Raw genomic sequence first — 15,665 nt, forward strand, 5'->3', positions numbered from 1 at the left:
CCTTCCTGGATTTCCCTGGAACTGCTGTCCCAGGCAAGGATGGTGCTGAATATCCTCCTGGATATGTCCCAGGAAGGTCCCTGTTCCCTGGTGTGGGATGGGAGGGGTAGAGGTGGCCATCTCACACTCATCCCGCTCATTCCCCCCTGTCCTGGCCTTGCCCCTGGGGTGTTGACCCCCTTTTTAGAGTGTCAAGCCCTGTTCCCACGGGGAGGGACCTTGGTAGCAACCATGTGCATATTAAAACTTTGTTAGGGGCAGGGAGCACTGCTGAGGGAGGGGCTGCTCCTGGTGTCCTGAAAGTCGGCCCTTGCTGAGTGCCAGGGGCTTCCTGCCTGCTGGGCTGGGGGAACACCCTCTCTCAGCTCAGCCCCACAAATTCCCACTGCCCCTTCAAGACAGCATATGCTAGAGACACATCTCCTGCTGCTGTCCCTAGGCAAGGGGGCTTGTGGCTCATGCCAGAGCCTTCTTCCTCCCTGGGGAGCCTCCTCCCAGTAAGGGAGGAGCCCCCCACAGCCCAGGACTCTCCAGCTGAGTCCCCTTAGAGCCAGGCCGCCGTCTGAGCCCCACCTGCCCTGGGCCAAGCTGGGATTGGCGGCCGTCTTGGCCACAGCGACCACAAATAAACGGAGCCTCAAAGCTCTGACGAGAGGAAAAGGGCCAGCAAAGCCTCAGCTCGCAGCACGAGGAGAGCAGACTTCAGGCTGCTCGGGGAACTGCTAAGCAAGGTCCCTGGGGAAAATGTTTTTGAAGGTACTGGGCTCCATCAGTGCTGGTCGCTTTGGAAACATCACCTCCTAAGGGCACAGGAGCAGGCGATGCCCAAATGTGGGAAGCCAAGCAGGCGAGGCAGAAGGCTGGCTTGCCTGGACAGGCATCTTCTCTGGGCAAGAGGATGCAAAAGGAAGCTGTGTGCCCCGTGGAATCCAGGTCAGGAGAAGAATACACAGATGCTTCTAGCCACCGTAGGGAGAAATCTGGTGTGGTGAAAGCTGGTGTGGTGGAGCTGAAGGTGGCCAGAAATGTGGGGCACAATAAAAAGAGGGGTTTTAAATACATTAATGGAAAAAAAGAAAAAACCATTGTAGAAATAACACTGTCTCCTTCCAGGATGTGGATGGTCACCTCACAAACAAGGACAGAGACGCGGCAAAGCTGTTTAAGGTGCATTCTTTGGTTTAAGGTGCCTCTGTCCTCAACGCTCATCCCTCCCTTCCCAGTGGAAAACACTGCACTGGCGTACCAAGGGACACTGCAAAGTCTTTGAAGAGGGCAAGCCCTGCTCAGCAGAAACCAAACCACCCCTGTTTGATGCACAGCATTCCCATCCAAACCCAACACGTGCCAGCTATTGGGAAGAAAGAAAGCGAATCCCAGTCCAAGCCAGAGCAGTGGGAGCACAATGAGCGCTCCTTGGCGAATCCCGATTTATTTAGAGCAGAGGCGCAGCAGAAGTCAGTGAGCTGCTAACAAGAAACTCTTGGTGCCCTCGACAGCCAGTTCAGGAGAGCTCCCCAGAGACAGAGGAACTTCAGCTCCCTTTGTCTCTGGAGGATCTTCTCAGGCACAGAGTACGGGTGTTTCCAGCTGGTAACGCTGAAACGTCCTGGGAGCCGTGGGCTTGACGCTGCTGGCAGCAGCACTCTTCCTGACGTGCCGCTGGCTCCAGGGAAGGATTCCTTGCAACAGGCTGAGCTCCCATTCTTCCTTCCCTGGCCATGTCCATTTTCAGCCATTTGCCGGTTCTGCTGATCCCTGAGGCGGGCTGGGCTGTGATGCCACAAAGGGGCTGAGCGCTGGCGTCAGGCAGGGCTGTGATGACGTCCCAGGGCTGTGCTGGCCGCAGCACTGTGACATCACCGGGCCGGCGCTATATAAGACGGACCAGCGCCCGCAGCTGCCAGTGCAGTTGCGATGGGACGTGCCGGAGCCATGGGTGACGGTGACATCCTGATGACTGCGCTTGTCCTGCTGCTGGCCGCTGTGGCTGTCTGGTGGGCCTTTGGCCACCGGCAACCATGGAGCCGGCAGACGCGGACAGCAAAGAGGAGCAAGCGCCCCAGGGTGCGGCCCAGAGGCTCACGGAGGACGCGAGGAGCCCTTGCGGCTCCCAGGTTCCCCAGGCCTCGGGCGACTCCTCGCAAGCGGCCACGTGCTCCCGCGAGCCCCCTGGGCAGCTCCTGCAGCTGCGGCCCCTGTGTGGCAGTGGCCCAGGAGCTGCAGGAACTGATGCTGCTGCTCTGGGATGGCAAGGGGACGTGTGTGCCGCTCTACTCTGGGATGTGGCAGGCGTTGTGGAAAGAACTGGAGGAGCTGCTGCAGCGAGGCCACCTGCCCTGCTGTGGCTTGTCCAGCTCCTGCAGAAGCCTCCATCCCTTCCAGAGGCTGCTCCCAGCAAGATTCTCCATCCCTGGGAGAGCCTCAAGGCCTGCAAGGATGGCACAGCAGGGGGGAGCCGCCATCCATGCAGGAACCTCAGGCTGTCAGAGCCCCTGCATCCTGCCAGGAGCCTCTGCAATCTCTGACAGCCTCCACCCCTCGCAGAGGCTCAGTGAGACCTGTCAGCCTGCAGAAGGTGCAGAGCCCGTGGACAGGTCTCCCAGCTCCCTTGGACTCGCGGACTTCAACAACACGGGCTCAATCCTGACCATTGACGTGGCAGGGGAAAGCCCAGAAGTCCAAATGGGAGCCCAGCCCGATGCAGGGGAGCCGTCTCAGGAGAAGCTGGCGGAGCAGCAAGCGTCCTGGAGCCGGCAGTGGTCATCCCACAGCGGCCAGGACGCTGTGCCGGTTGTGCCAGCTGGCGACAGCCCGAGCCTGGTGGTGGAGACCAGCCTCCAGACACCAAGGAGGTTCCTCCATCTCCAGGAAGCTGCCCCAAGAGAGCCCTCGACTGCCAGGAAGGGCTTTCTAATAGCAGGTGAGATCTCCTGAGGAGCTGTCTGAGGCACCCCCGGGGCTCTCTAGGGGCACGGCCAGGCCAGGCCAGGGCCCCTGAGAGCAGCCTAGTCGCTGGCTCTTTCCAGTGCCTCTGATGGCACGGCTTGAAAAAGGCCCGTCTGCTTTGCAGCTGCTCCTGGGACGCCCCTGTGTGAAGCCTCGGGCTGTAGCCCCGGCCCTCGTCAAGAGGAGAGTCCAGCCCACGACGCCGGGGACGACGACGGTGCCGCCCTGCCCCGCTGCACTGGGGCTCCTGCAGCCGCCTGTGCGCGCGGCCCTGGCCCAGCTCTGCCGCTCGCCGGCCCGTCGGCCGCCGGGCGGCAGCCACTGCCCGGCGCGCAGCAGGAAGCAGGTGAGAGCAAGGCGGCCCGCGGTGGCCCGGCCCGCTTCCCTGGCGGGCGCTTGCGGGGGGTTCCTGGGCGCAAGGCTGATGGCTCGCTCTTGGCCGCAGGGCAAAAGAAGCAGCTGCAGGAGCTGTACCAGCTGGGCCCGCAGCTGGGCAGCGGTGGCTTCGGCACCGTTTTCTCGGGCATCCGCCTCTCCGATGGGAGCCCGGTGAGTGGCCGCGACACGGCCGGGCGTGGGAGGAGGGGCAGCGGTGGGGAGGGGCAAGGCTGGAGCTCAGCCCTGCTCTCTCGATGGCTTGCAGGTGGCCATCAAACGTGTGGCCCGGGAGAGCGTCCTGCAGTGGGTCGAGCTGGTGAGGGAGCGGGGCCAGCGGGACAGAGCGCTGCGGGGCGGGCAGGGAGAGTCCCGGGGCGCCGATTGGGAGTGGGAGGCGGCGGATGGCGGGGGCAGCGTGGGAGCCGCGGCATCGCGGGCCTGGGCATGCCAAACGCCAGCGGTGGGGCTGGGCAGGGGGCACCCCCAAGCATCCCCTGGGAGGGAGGAAACCCAAGCACCAGGGAGGCTGCGCAAGGGGGCACTGGGGCATCCCAGGCAGGGCGCGGCGCAGCCTCAGGGCAGCACCAGGCCTGCTGGGGGCACTGATTTCCTCCTCCTCACAGCCCGACGGCACCCGCGTGCCCATGGAGATCGTGCTTATGGAGAAGGTGGGCTCTGACTGCCACAACATCATCCAGCTCCTCGACTGGTTTGAGCTGCCTGACAGCTTTGTGCTGGTGATGGAGCGTCCGGAGGCATCGCAGGATCTCCTGCAGTTCCTGCAGGAGCACGAGTTCCTGTGCGAGGAGATGGCGCGCTGGCTTTTCTACCAGGTGCTGGAGGCCGTGCGGCACTGCACCGCCTGCGGCGTCCTGCACCGGGACATCAAGCCAGAGAACCTCCTCGTGGTCCCGGAGAGTGGCGACCTGAAGCTCATCGACTTCGGTTGCGGCACCTTCCTCCAGGAGCAGGTCTTCACGCGGTTTGCCGGTGAGCCCATGGCCTGGGCCCTGCTCCCGGTGCCAGGCACTGCACGGCCCCGTTCCCTCCTGGGCTGCGGCCTTCAGCCAGCTGCCCTTTGGCACGAGGCAGATGCCGTGCTCCAGAAGCCGGCTGCCGGCCCTGCCGACAGAGGGGGGCGGCAAAAGCCAGCTCCCGGCCCCTGGGCTCAGCAGGCCCACAAGGGCCTGGGCTGCTCCGCTGGCCTCCTTTGCCTTGCAGAATGGTTTCTTGCCTTTGGCCAGCTGGCTGGGGGACGCAGGGTGGCCTTGGGGGGGAAGCTGTGGCTGCGGCTGCAGCCCCTGCCTCAGCCAGGAGGCTGGCGCCAGGCTCTGGAAGGCAGCAGCCTGCGCCTGGACAGCGCCGCCTGTCTCCCCTAGGAACGCACGCGTACAGCCCGCCCGAGTGGATCTGCCTTGGCTGCTACCACGGCCATGGGGCGACCGTCTGGTCCCTGGGCGTACTGCTGTACGTCATGGTCTGCGGGAGCCTCCCCTTCAGGGACGACCATGACATCGTGCTGGGGCAGCTCTTCTTCTGGCAGCAGGTCTCTCCAGGTTGGTACCCGGCCTCAAGAAGGTGGGCTTTGGCAGATGACGGCGCGCAGCCCGGCGTGGCCCTCACGCAGCTCCGCGGGACGTCGTTCTGCCCTCAAGGGCCGGCCGCAGGAGGCGGCCCGTGCCGACGGGCTCAGCGTGGCACGGGCGGCCGAAGGAGGCGGCCGTGTCCCGCCGTGCCGCTCTCCCGCGCGGGGCAGAGTCGGTCGGGAGGCCGGCGCAGCCCTGAGCACACGCGGCGTGGCCCGGGCCCTGCAGGCGATGGGGGCAGCTGGGCAGGAGACTTCTGTCAGTGACCGGCGCTTTCTGGCTTCTCTCCCCAGAGTGTCAACATCTGATCCAGTGGTGTTTGGCCAAGCACCCTGCGGACAGGCCAGAGCTGGAGGAGATCTTGCGCCACCCTTGGGTGCAGGGCAGGCGTTTTTGATGCCTTGCCGGAGCCTCTGCAGCACCCGCTTTCCGAGTCCCACGCAGGACTGAGGACCCCACAAATAAAACAACAAATCCAATGCGCTGTGTCAAGTCTGGTCCTTGTCAGCAACTTCAGCTAAAGAAACCTCTTGGGAAAAGGGGACATCGGAGTGCTGCCTTCAGTCTTGGTCAAGCTTTCCATGCCTTTCCTCCGGGGTGGTGCTTTTGTGTCTTCAAGCACAGGCTGTAGTGCGGGTAGGAGGCGCTTTACCAAGCCAAGAAATGCAACCAAGGCAAGAAACAACAGCTGCCCTTTCAAAGTGGCAGGGCTTCTTGGCATCTCCTGAAGTGACACACGGGCCTGTGTGTGCATTCCAAGGGTCGGCGGGTTTCAGGGACAGAGACGTCTCCTCTCCAAAGCCCTGAGAAGAATAAGAAGCAGCAGAACGTCATTCCAAGTTGAGCCCCGATGAACTCTTCCTCTTTCTTTCCCTCCCTTTGGCAGCAGGCCAATGCACACCAGGCCTCGTGGCTCATGCCAGAGCCTTCTTCCTCCCTGGGGAGCCTCCTCCCAGTAAGGGAGGAGCCCCCCACAGCCCAGGACTCTCCAGCTGAGTCCCCTTAGAGCCAGGCCGCCGTCTGAGCCCCACCTGCCCTGGGCCAAGCTGGGATTGGCGGCCGTCTTGGCCACAGCGACCACAAATAAACGGAGCCTCAAAGCTCTGACGAGAGGAAAAGGGCCAGCAAAGCCTCAGCTCGCAGCACGAGGAGAGCAGACTTCAGGCTGCTCGGGGAACTGCTAAGCAAGGTCCCTGGGGAAAATGTTTTTGAAGGTACTGGGCTCCATCAGTGCTGGTCGCTTTGGAAACATCACCTCCTAAGGGCACAGGAGCAGGCGATGCCCAAATGTGGGAAGCCAAGCAGGCGAGGCAGAAGGCTGGCTTGCCTGGACAGGCATCTTCTCTGGGCAAGAGGATGCAAAAGGAAGCTGTGTGCCCCGTGGAATCCAGGTCAGGAGAAGAATACACAGATGCTTCTAGCCACCGTAGGGAGAAATCTGGTGTGGTGAAAGCTGGTGTGGTGGAGCTGAAGGTGGCCAGAAATGTGGGGCACAATAAAAAGAGGGGTTTTAAATACATTAATGGAAAAAAAGAAAAAACCATTGTAGAAATAACACTGTCTCCTTCCAGGATGTGGATGGTCACCTCACAAACAAGGACAGAGACGCGGCAAAGCTGTTTAAGGTGCATTCTTTGGTTTAAGGTGCCTCTGTCCTCAACGCTCATCCCTCCCTTCCCAGTGGAAAACACTGCACTGGCGTACCAAGGGACACTGCAAAGTCTTTGAAGAGGGCAAGCCCTGCTCAGCAGAAACCAAACCACCCCTGTTTGATGCACAGCATTCCCATCCAAACCCAACACGTGCCAGCTATTGGGAAGAAAGAAAGCGAATCCCAGTCCAAGCCAGAGCAGTGGGAGCACAATGAGCGCTCCTTGGCGAATCCCGATTTATTTAGAGCAGAGGCGCAGCAGAAGTCAGTGAGCTGCTAACAAGAAACTCTTGGTGCCCTCGACAGCCAGTTCAGGAGAGCTCCCCAGAGACAGAGGAACTTCAGCTCCCTTTGTCTCTGGAGGATCTTCTCAGGCACAGAGTACGGGTGTTTCCAGCTGGTAACGCTGAAACGTCCTGGGAGCCGTGGGCTTGACGCTGCTGGCAGCAGCACTCTTCCTGACGTGCCGCTGGCTCCAGGGAAGGATTCCTTGCAACAGGCTGAGCTCCCATTCTTCCTTCCCTGGCCATGTCCATTTTCAGCCATTTGCCGGTTCTGCTGATCCCTGAGGCGGGCTGGGCTGTGATGCCACAAAGGGGCTGAGCGCTGGCGTCAGGCAGGGCTGTGATGACGTCCCAGGGCTGTGCTGGCCGCAGCACTGTGACATCACCGGGCCGGCGCTATATAAGACGGACCAGCGCCCGCAGCTGCCAGTGCAGTTGCGATGGGACGTGCCGGAGCCATGGGTGACGGTGACATCCTGATGACTGCGCTTGTCCTGCTGCTGGCCGCTGTGGCTGTCTGGTGGGCCTTTGGCCACCGGCAACCATGGAGCCGGCAGACGCGGACAGCAAAGAGGAGCAAGCGCCCCAGGGTGCGGCCCAGAGGCTCACGGAGGACGCGAGGAGCCCTTGCGGCTCCCAGGTTCCCCAGGCCTCGGGCGACTCCTCGCAAGCGGCCACGTGCTCCCGCGAGCCCCCTGGGCAGCTCCTGCAGCTGCGGCCCCTGTGTGGCAGTGGCCCAGGAGCTGCAGGAACTGATGCTGCTGCTCTGGGATGGCAAGGGGACGTGTGTGCCGCTCTACTCTGGGATGTGGCAGGCGTTGTGGAAAGAACTGGAGGAGCTGCTGCAGCGAGGCCACCTGCCCTGCTGTGGCTTGTCCAGCTCCTGCAGAAGCCTCCATCCCTTCCAGAGGCTGCTCCCAGCAAGATTCTCCATCCCTGGGAGAGCCTCAAGGCCTGCAAGGATGGCACAGCAGGGGGGAGCCGCCATCCATGCAGGAACCTCAGGCTGTCAGAGCCCCTGCATCCTGCCAGGAGCCTCTGCAATCTCTGACAGCCTCCACCCCTCGCAGAGGCTCAGTGAGACCTGTCAGCCTGCAGAAGGTGCAGAGCCCGTGGACAGGTCTCCCAGCTCCCTTGGACTCGCGGACTTCAACAACACGGGCTCAATCCTGACCATTGACGTGGCAGGGGAAAGCCCAGAAGTCCAAATGGGAGCCCAGCCCGATGCAGGGGAGCCGTCTCAGGAGAAGCTGGCGGAGCAGCAAGCGTCCTGGAGCCGGCAGTGGTCATCCCACAGCGGCCAGGACGCTGTGCCGGTTGTGCCAGCTGGCGACAGCCCGAGCCTGGTGGTGGAGACCAGCCTCCAGACACCAAGGAGGTTCCTCCATCTCCAGGAAGCTGCCCCAAGAGAGCCCTCGACTGCCAGGAAGGGCTTTCTAATAGCAGGTGAGATCTCCTGAGGAGCTGTCTGAGGCACCCCCGGGGCTCTCTAGGGGCACGGCCAGGCCAGGCCAGGGCCCCTGAGAGCAGCCTAGTCGCTGGCTCTTTCCAGTGCCTCTGATGGCACGGCTTGAAAAAGGCCCGTCTGCTTTGCAGCTGCTCCTGGGACGCCCCTGTGTGAAGCCTCGGGCTGTAGCCCCGGCCCTCGTCAAGAGGAGAGTCCAGCCCACGACGCCGGGGACGACGACGGTGCCGCCCTGCCCCGCTGCACTGGGGCTCCTGCAGCCGCCTGTGCGCGCGGCCCTGGCCCAGCTCTGCCGCTCGCCGGCCCGTCGGCCGCCGGGCGGCAGCCACTGCCCGGCGCGCAGCAGGAAGCAGGTGAGAGCAAGGCGGCCCGCGGTGGCCCGGCCCGCTTCCCTGGCGGGCGCTTGCGGGGGGTTCCTGGGCGCAAGGCTGATGGCTCGCTCTTGGCCGCAGGGCAAAAGAAGCAGCTGCAGGAGCTGTACCAGCTGGGCCCGCAGCTGGGCAGCGGTGGCTTCGGCACCGTTTTCTCGGGCATCCGCCTCTCCGATGGGAGCCCGGTGAGTGGCCGCGACACGGCCGGGCGTGGGAGGAGGGGCAGCGGTGGGGAGGGGCAAGGCTGGAGCTCAGCCCTGCTCTCTCGATGGCTTGCAGGTGGCCATCAAACGTGTGGCCCGGGAGAGCGTCCTGCAGTGGGTCGAGCTGGTGAGGGAGCGGGGCCAGCGGGACAGAGCGCTGCGGGGCGGGCAGGGAGAGTCCCGGGGCGCCGATTGGGAGTGGGAGGCGGCGGATGGCGGGGGCAGCGTGGGAGCCGCGGCATCGCGGGCCTGGGCATGCCAAACGCCAGCGGTGGGGCTGGGCAGGGGGCACCCCCAAGCATCCCCTGGGAGGGAGGAAACCCAAGCACCAGGGAGGCTGCGCAAGGGGGCACTGGGGCATCCCAGGCAGGGCGCGGCGCAGCCTCAGGGCAGCACCAGGCCTGCTGGGGGCACTGATTTCCTCCTCCTCACAGCCCGACGGCACCCGCGTGCCCATGGAGATCGTGCTTATGGAGAAGGTGGGCTCTGACTGCCACAACATCATCCAGCTCCTCGACTGGTTTGAGCTGCCTGACAGCTTTGTGCTGGTGATGGAGCGTCCGGAGGCATCGCAGGATCTCCTGCAGTTCCTGCAGGAGCACGAGTTCCTGTGCGAGGAGATGGCGCGCTGGCTTTTCTACCAGGTGCTGGAGGCCGTGCGGCACTGCACCGCCTGCGGCGTCCTGCACCGGGACATCAAGCCAGAGAACCTCCTCGTGGTCCCGGAGAGTGGCGACCTGAAGCTCATCGACTTCGGTTGCGGCACCTTCCTCCAGGAGCAGGTCTTCACGCGGTTTGCCGGTGAGCCCATGGCCTGGGCCCTGCTCCCGGTGCCAGGCACTGCACGGCCCCGTTCCCTCCTGGGCTGCGGCCTTCAGCCAGCTGCCCTTTGGCACGAGGCAGATGCCGTGCTCCAGAAGCCGGCTGCCGGCCCTGCCGACAGAGGGGGGGGCAAAAGCCAGCTCCCGGCCCCTGGGCTCAGCAGGCCCACAAGGGCCTGGGCTGCTCCGCTGGCCTCCTTTGCCTTGCAGAATGGTTTCTTGCCTTTGGCCAGCTGGCTGGGGGACGCAGGGTGGCCTTGGGGGGGAAGCTGTGGCTGCGGCTGCAGCCCCTGCCTCAGCCAGGAGGCTGGCGCCAGGCTCTGGAAGGCAGCAGCCTGCGCCTGGACAGCGCCGCCTGTCTCCCCTAGGAACGCACGCGTACAGCCCGCCCGAGTGGATCTGCCTTGGCTGCTACCACGGCCATGGGGCGACCGTCTGGTCCCTGGGCGTACTGCTGTACGTCATGGTCTGCGGGAGCCTCCCCTTCAGGGACGACCATGACATCGTGCTGGGGCAGCTCTTCTTCTGGCAGCAGGTCTCTCCAGGTTGGTACCCGGCCTCAAGAAGGTGGGCTTTGGCAGATGACGGCGCGCAGCCCGGCGTGGCCCTCACGCAGCTCCGCGGGACGTCGTTCTGCCCTCAAGGGCCGGCCGCAGGAGGCGGCCCGTGCCGACGGGCTCAGCGTGGCACGGGCGGCCGAAGGAGGCGGCCGTGTCCCGCCGTGCCGCTCTCCCGCGCGGGGCAGAGTCGGTCGGGCCGGCGCAGCCCTGAGCACACGCGGCGTGGCCCGGGCCCTGCAGGCGATGGGGGCAGCTGGGCAGGAGACTTCTGTCAGTGACCGGCGCTTTCTGGCTTCTCTCCCCAGAGTGTCAACATCTGATCCAGTGGTGTTTGGCCAAGCACCCTGCGGACAGGCCAGAGCTGGAGGAGATCTTGCGCCACCCTTGGGTGCAGGGCAGGCGTTTTTGATGCCTTGCCGGAGCCTCTGCAGCACCCGCTTTCCGAGTCCCACGCAGGACTGAGGACCCCACAAATAAAACAACAAATCCAATGCGCTGTGTCAAGTCTGGTCCTTGTCAGCAACTTCAGCTAAAGAAACCTCTTGGGAAAAGGGGACATCGGAGTGCTGCCTTCAGTCTTGGTCAAGCTTTCCATGCCTTTCCTCCGGGGTGGTGCTTTTGTGTCTTCAAGCACAGGCTGTAGTGCGGGTAGGAGGCGCTTTACCAAGCCAAGAAATGCAACCAAGGCAAGAAACAACAGCTGCCCTTTCAAAGTGGCAGGGCTTCTTGGCATCTCCTGAAGTGACACACGGGCCTGTGTGTGCATTCCAAGGGTCGGCGGGTTTCAGGGACAGAGACGTCTCCTCTCCAAAGCTGAGAAGAATAAGAAGCAGCAGAACGTCATTCCAAGTTGAGCCCCGATGAACTCTTCCTCTTTCTTTCCCTCCCTTTGGCAGCAGGCCAATGCACACCAGGCCTCGTGGCTCATGCCAGAGCCTTCTTCCTCCCTGGGGAGCCTCCTCCCAGTAAGGGAGGAGCCCCCCACAGCCCAGGACTCTCCAGCTGAGTCCCCTTAGAGCCAGGCCGCCGTCTGAGCCCCACCTGCCCTGGGCCAAGCTGGGATTGGCGGCCGTCTTGGCCACAGCGACCACAAATAAACGGAGCCTCAAAGCTCTGACGAGAGGAAAAGGGCCAGCAAAGCCTCAGCTCGCAGCACGAGGAGAGCAGACTTCAGGCTGCTCGGGGAACTGCTAAGCAAGGTCCCTGGGGAAAATGTTTTTGAAGGTACTGGGCTCCATCAGTGCTGGTCGCTTTGGAAACATCACCTCCTAAGGGCACAGGAGCAGGCGATGCCCAAATGTGGGAAGCCAAGCAGGCGAGGCAGAAGGCTGGCTTGCCTGGACAGGCATCTTCTCTGGGCAAGAGGATGCAAAAGGAAGCTGTGTGCCCCGTGGAATCCAGGTCAGGAGAAGAATACACAGATGCTTCTAGCCACCGTAGGGAGAAATCTGGTGTGGTGAAAGCTGGTGTGGTGGAGCTGAAGGTGGCCAGAAATGTGGGGCACAATAAAAAGAGGGGTTTTAAATACATTAATGGAAAAAAAGAAAAAAACCATTGTAGAAATAACACTGTCTCCTTCCAGGATGTGGATGGTCACCTCACAAACAAGGACAGAGACGCGGCAAAGCTGTTTAAGGTGCATTCTTTGGTTTAAGGTGCCTCTCCTCAACGCTCATCCCTCCCTTCCCAGTGGAAAACACTGCACTGGCGTACCAAGGGACACTGCAAAGTCTTTGAAGAGGGCAAGCCCTGCTCAGCAGAAACCAAACCACCCTGTTTGATGCACAGCATTCCCATCCAAACCCAACACGTGCCAGCTATTGGAAGAAAGAAAGCGAATCCCAGTCCAAGCCAGAGCAGTGGGAGCACAATGAGCGCTCCTTGGCGAATCCCGATTTATTTAGAGCAGAGGCGCAGCAGAAGTCAGTGAGCTGCTAACAAGAAACTCTTGGTGCCCTCGACAGCCAGTTCAGGAGAGCTCCCCAGAGACAGAGGAACTTCAGCTCCCTTTGTCTCTGGAGGATCTTCTCAGGCACAGAGTACGGGTGTTTCCAGCTGGTAACGCTGAAACGTCCTGGGAGCCGTGGGCTTGACGCTGCTGGCAGCAGCACTCTTCCTGACGTGCCGCTGGCTCCAGGGAAGGATTCCTTGCAACAGGCTGAGCTCCCATTCTTCCTTCCCTGGCCATGTCCATTTTCAGCCATTTGCCGGTTCTGCTGATCCCTGAGGCGGGCTGGGCTGTGATGCCACAAAGGGGCTGAGCGCTGGCGTCAGGCAGGGCTGTGATGACGTCCCAGGGCTGTGCTGGCCGCAGCACTGTGACATCACCGGCCGGCGCTATATAAGACGGACCAGCGCCCGCAGCTGCCAGTGCAGTTGCGATGGGACGTGCCGGAGCCATGGGTGACGGTGACATCCTGATGACTGCGCTTGTCCTGCTGCTGGCCGCTGTGGCTGTCTGGTGGGCCTTTGGCCACCGGCAACCATGGAGCCGGCAGACGCGGACAGCAAAGAGGAGCAAGCGCCCCAGGGTGCGGCCCAGAGGCTCACGGAGGACGCGAGGAGCCCTTGCGGCTCCCAGGTTCCCCAGGCCTCGGGCGACTCCTCGCAAGCGGCCACGTGCTCCCGCGAGCCCCCTGGGCAGCTCCTGCAGCTGCGGCCCCTGTGTGGCAGTGGCCCAGGAGCTGCAGGAACTGATGCTGCTGCTCTGGGATGGCAAGGGGACGTGTGTGCCGCTCTACTCTGGGATGTGGCAGGCGTTGTGGAAAGAACTGGAGGAGCTGCTGCAGCGAGGCCACCTGCCCTGCTGTGGCTTGTCCAGCTCCTGCAGAAGCCTCCATCCCTTCCAGAGGCTGCTCCCAGCAAGATTCTCCATCCCTGGGAGAGCCTCAAGGCCTGCAAGGATGGCACAGCAGGGGGGAGCCGCCATCCATGCAGGAACCTCAGGCTGTCAGAGCCCCTGCATCCTGCCAGGAGCCTCTGCAATCTCTGACAGCCTCCACCCCTCGCAGAGGCTCAGTGAGACCTGTCAGCCTGCAGAAGGTGCAGAGCCCGTGGACAGGTCTCCCAGCTCCCTTGGACTCGCGGACTTCAACAACACGGGCTCAATCCTGACCATTGACGTGGCAGGGGAAAGCCCAGAAGTCCAAATGGGAGCCCAGCCCGATGCAGGGGAGCCGTCTCAGGAGAAGCTGGCGGAGCAGCAAGCGTCCTGGAGCCGGCAGTGGTCATCCCACAGCGGCCAGGACGCTGTGCCGGTTGTGCCAGCTGGCGACAGCCCGAGCCTGGTGGTGGAGACCAGCCTCCAGACACCAAGGAGGTTCCTCCATCTCCAGGAAGCTGCCCCAAGAGAGCCCTCGACTGCCAGGAAGGGCTTTCTAATAGCAGGTGAGATCTCCTGAGGAGCTGTCTGAGGCACCCCCGGGGCTCTCTAGGGGCACGGCCAGGCCAGGCCAGGGCCCCTGAGAGCAGCCTAGTCGCTGGCTCTTTCCAGTGCCTCTGATGGCACGGCTTGAAAAAGGCCCGTCTGCTTTGCAGCTGCTCCTGGGACGCCCCTGTGTGAAGCCTCGGGCTGTAGCCCCGGCCCTCGTCAAGAGGAGAGTCCAGCCCACGACGCCGGGGACGACGACGGTGCCGCCCTGCCCCGCTGCACTGGGGCTCCTGCAGCCGCCTGTGCGCGCGGCCCTGGCCCAGCTCTGCCGCTCGCCGGCCCGTCGGCCGCCGGGCGGCGGCCACTGCCCGGCGCGCAGCAGGAAGCAGGTGAGAGCAAGGCGGCCCGCGGTGGCCCGGCCCGCTTCCCTGGCGGGCGCTTGCGGGGGGTTCCTGGGCGCAAGGCTGATGGCTCGCTCTTGGCCGCAGGGCAAAAGAAGCAGCTGCAGGAGCTGTACCAGCTGGGCCCGCAGCTGGGCAGCGGTGGCTTCGGCACCGTTTTCTCGGGCATCCGCCTCTCCGATGGGAGCCCGGTGAGTGGCCGCGACACGGCCGGGCGTGGGAGGAGGGGCAGCGGTGGGGAGGGGCAAGGCTGGAGCTCAGCCCTGCTCTCTCGATGGCTTGCAGGTGGCCATCAAACGTGTGGCCCGGGAGAGCGTCCTGCAGTGGGTCGAGCTGGTGAGGGAGCGGGGCCAGCGGGACAGAGCGCTGCGGGGCGGGCAGGGAGAGTCCCGGGGCGCCGATTGGGAGTGGGAGGCGGCGGATGGCGGGGGCAGCGTGGGAGCCGCGGCATCGCGGGCCTGGGCATGCCAAACGCCAGCGGTGGGCTGGGCAGGGGGCACCCCCAAGCATCCCCTGGGAGGGAGGAAACCCAAGCACCAGGGAGGCTGCGCAAGGGGCACTGGGGCATCCCAGGCAGGGCGCGGCGCAGCCTCAGGGCAGCACCAGGCCTGCTGGGGGCACTGATTTCCTCCTCCTCACAGCCCGACGGCACCCGCGTGCCCATGGAGATCGTGCTTATGGAGAAGGTGGGCTCTGACTGCCACAACATCATCCAGCTCCTCGACTGGTTTGAGCTGCCTGACAGCTTTGTGCTGGTGATGGAGCGTCCGGAGGCATCGCAGGATCTCCTGCAGTTCCTGCAGGAGCACGAGTTCCTGTGCGAGGAGATGGCGCGCTGGCTTTTCTACCAGGTGCTGGAGGCCGTGCGGCACTGCACCGCCTGCGGCGTCCTGCACCGGGACATCAAGCCAGAGAACCTCCTCGTGGTCCCGGAGAGTGGCGACCTGAAGCTCATCGACTTCGGTTGCGGCACCTTCCTCCAGGAGCAGGTCTTCACGCGGTTTGCCGGTGAGCCCATGGCCTGGGCCCTGCTCCCGGTGCCAGGCACTGCACGGCCCCGTTCCCTCCTGGGCTGCGGCCTTCAGCCAGCTGCCCTTTGGCACGAGGCAGATGCCGTGCTCCAGAAGCCGGCTGCCGGCCCTGCCGACAGAGGGGGGCGGCAAAAGCCAGCTCCCGGCCCCTGGGCTCAGCAGGCCCACAAGGGCCTGGGCTGCTCCGCTGGCCTCCTTTGCCTTGCAGAATGGTTTCTTGCCTTTGGCCAGCTGGCTGGGGGACGCAGGGTGGCCTTGGGGGGGAAGCTGTGGCTGCGGCTGCAGCCCCTGCCTCAGCCAGGAGGCTGGCGCCAGGCTCTGGAAGGCAGCAGCCTGCGCCTGGACAGCGCCGCCTGTCTCCCCTAGGAACGCACGGCGTACAGCCCGCCCGGTGGATCTGCCTTGGCTGCTACCACGGCCATGGGGCGACCGTCTGGTCCCTGGGCGTACTGCTGTACGTCATGGTCTGCGGGAGCCTCCCCTTCAGGGACGACCATGACATCGTGCTGGGGCAGCTCTTCTTCTGGCAGCAGGTCTCTCCAGGTGGTACCCGGCCTCAAGAAGGTGGGCTTTGGCAGATGACGGCGCGCAGCCC

General features: G+C 63.7%; 3 protein-coding genes across 9 annotated transcripts; all 3 read left to right on the plus strand.

Moving 5' to 3' along the window:
- The first annotated feature begins 1,825 nt into the window (after window positions 1–1,825).
- LOC128790244 (uncharacterized) lies at window positions 1,826–5,392 on the plus strand. 4 transcript variants are annotated; one of them, XM_053946823.1, is made up of 6 exons: window positions 1,826–2,923; window positions 3,074–3,498; window positions 3,593–3,643; window positions 3,951–4,317; window positions 4,707–4,883; window positions 5,207–5,392. In XM_053946823.1, the coding sequence occupies exons 1-6, from the start codon at window positions 1,918–1,920 to the stop codon at window positions 5,308–5,310; spliced, it is 2,130 nt and encodes a 709-aa protein (XP_053802798.1). In that variant the 5' UTR covers window positions 1,826–1,917; the 3' UTR covers window positions 5,311–5,392. The 4 variants fall into 4 exon arrangements, with proteins under 4 accessions (XP_053802798.1, XP_053802797.1, XP_053802796.1 ...); XM_053946822.1 differs by having other exon boundaries at window positions 3,074–3,295; window positions 3,395–3,498; window positions 4,707–5,392; XM_053946821.1 differs by having other exon boundaries at window positions 4,707–5,392.
- Window positions 5,393–7,196: 1,804 nt separating this feature from the next.
- LOC128790283 (uncharacterized) lies at window positions 7,197–10,759 on the plus strand. Of its 4 annotated transcripts, none has more exons than XM_053946896.1 (6): window positions 7,197–8,294; window positions 8,445–8,869; window positions 8,964–9,014; window positions 9,322–9,688; window positions 10,077–10,253; window positions 10,574–10,759. In XM_053946896.1, exons 1-6 carry the CDS (start codon window positions 7,289–7,291, stop codon window positions 10,675–10,677), a joined length of 2,130 nt encoding a protein of 709 aa, XP_053802871.1. In that variant the 5' UTR covers window positions 7,197–7,288; the 3' UTR covers window positions 10,678–10,759. The 4 variants fall into 4 exon arrangements, with proteins under 4 accessions (XP_053802871.1, XP_053802870.1, XP_053802872.1 ...); XM_053946895.1 differs by having other exon boundaries at window positions 8,445–8,666; window positions 8,766–8,869; window positions 9,322–10,253; window positions 10,574–10,659; XM_053946897.1 differs by lacking the exon at window positions 8,964–9,014.
- Window positions 10,760–12,620: 1,861 nt separating this feature from the next.
- Window positions 12,621–15,439, plus strand: LOC128789667 (uncharacterized). Its single transcript, XM_053945831.1, has 5 exons — window positions 12,621–13,655; window positions 13,806–14,027; window positions 14,127–14,230; window positions 14,325–14,375; window positions 14,681–15,439. Exons 1-5 carry the CDS (start codon window positions 12,650–12,652, stop codon window positions 15,434–15,436), a joined length of 2,139 nt encoding a protein of 712 aa, XP_053801806.1. The 5' UTR covers window positions 12,621–12,649; the 3' UTR covers window positions 15,437–15,439.
- The last annotated feature ends 226 nt before the right edge of the window (window positions 15,440–15,665 follow it).

The sequence above is a fragment of the Vidua chalybeata genome, chromosome 6 (assembly GCF_026979565.1).
Source record: "Vidua chalybeata isolate OUT-0048 chromosome 6, bVidCha1 merged haplotype, whole genome shotgun sequence".
Lineage (NCBI taxonomy): Eukaryota > Metazoa > Chordata > Aves > Passeriformes > Viduidae > Vidua > Vidua chalybeata.

Bases quoted from the DNA above. Each gene is read 5' to 3' on its own strand.
- LOC128790244 (XM_053946821.1), top strand. From the start codon at position 1,918: ATGGGACGTGCCGGAGCCATGGGTGACGGTGACATCCTGATGACTGCG. The intron at 3,499-3,592 runs GTGAGTGGCCGC...GATGGCTTGCAG, and splicing joins GCCTCTCCGATGGGAGCCCG to GTGGCCATCAAACGTGTGGC. The intron at 4,318-4,706 runs GTGAGCCCATGG...TGTCTCCCCTAG, and splicing joins GGTCTTCACGCGGTTTGCCG to GAACGCACGCGTACAGCCCG.
- LOC128789667 (XM_053945831.1), top strand. From the start codon at position 12,650: ATGGGACGTGCCGGAGCCATGGGTGACGGTGACATCCTGATGACTGCG. The intron at 14,231-14,324 runs GTGAGTGGCCGC...GATGGCTTGCAG, and splicing joins GCCTCTCCGATGGGAGCCCG to GTGGCCATCAAACGTGTGGC. The intron at 14,376-14,680 runs GTGAGGGAGCGG...TCCTCCTCACAG, and splicing joins TCCTGCAGTGGGTCGAGCTG to CCCGACGGCACCCGCGTGCC.
- LOC128790283 (XM_053946894.1), top strand. From the start codon at position 7,289: ATGGGACGTGCCGGAGCCATGGGTGACGGTGACATCCTGATGACTGCG. The intron at 8,295-8,444 runs GTGAGATCTCCT...TCTGCTTTGCAG, and splicing joins GAAGGGCTTTCTAATAGCAG to CTGCTCCTGGGACGCCCCTG. The intron at 8,870-8,963 runs GTGAGTGGCCGC...GATGGCTTGCAG, and splicing joins GCCTCTCCGATGGGAGCCCG to GTGGCCATCAAACGTGTGGC.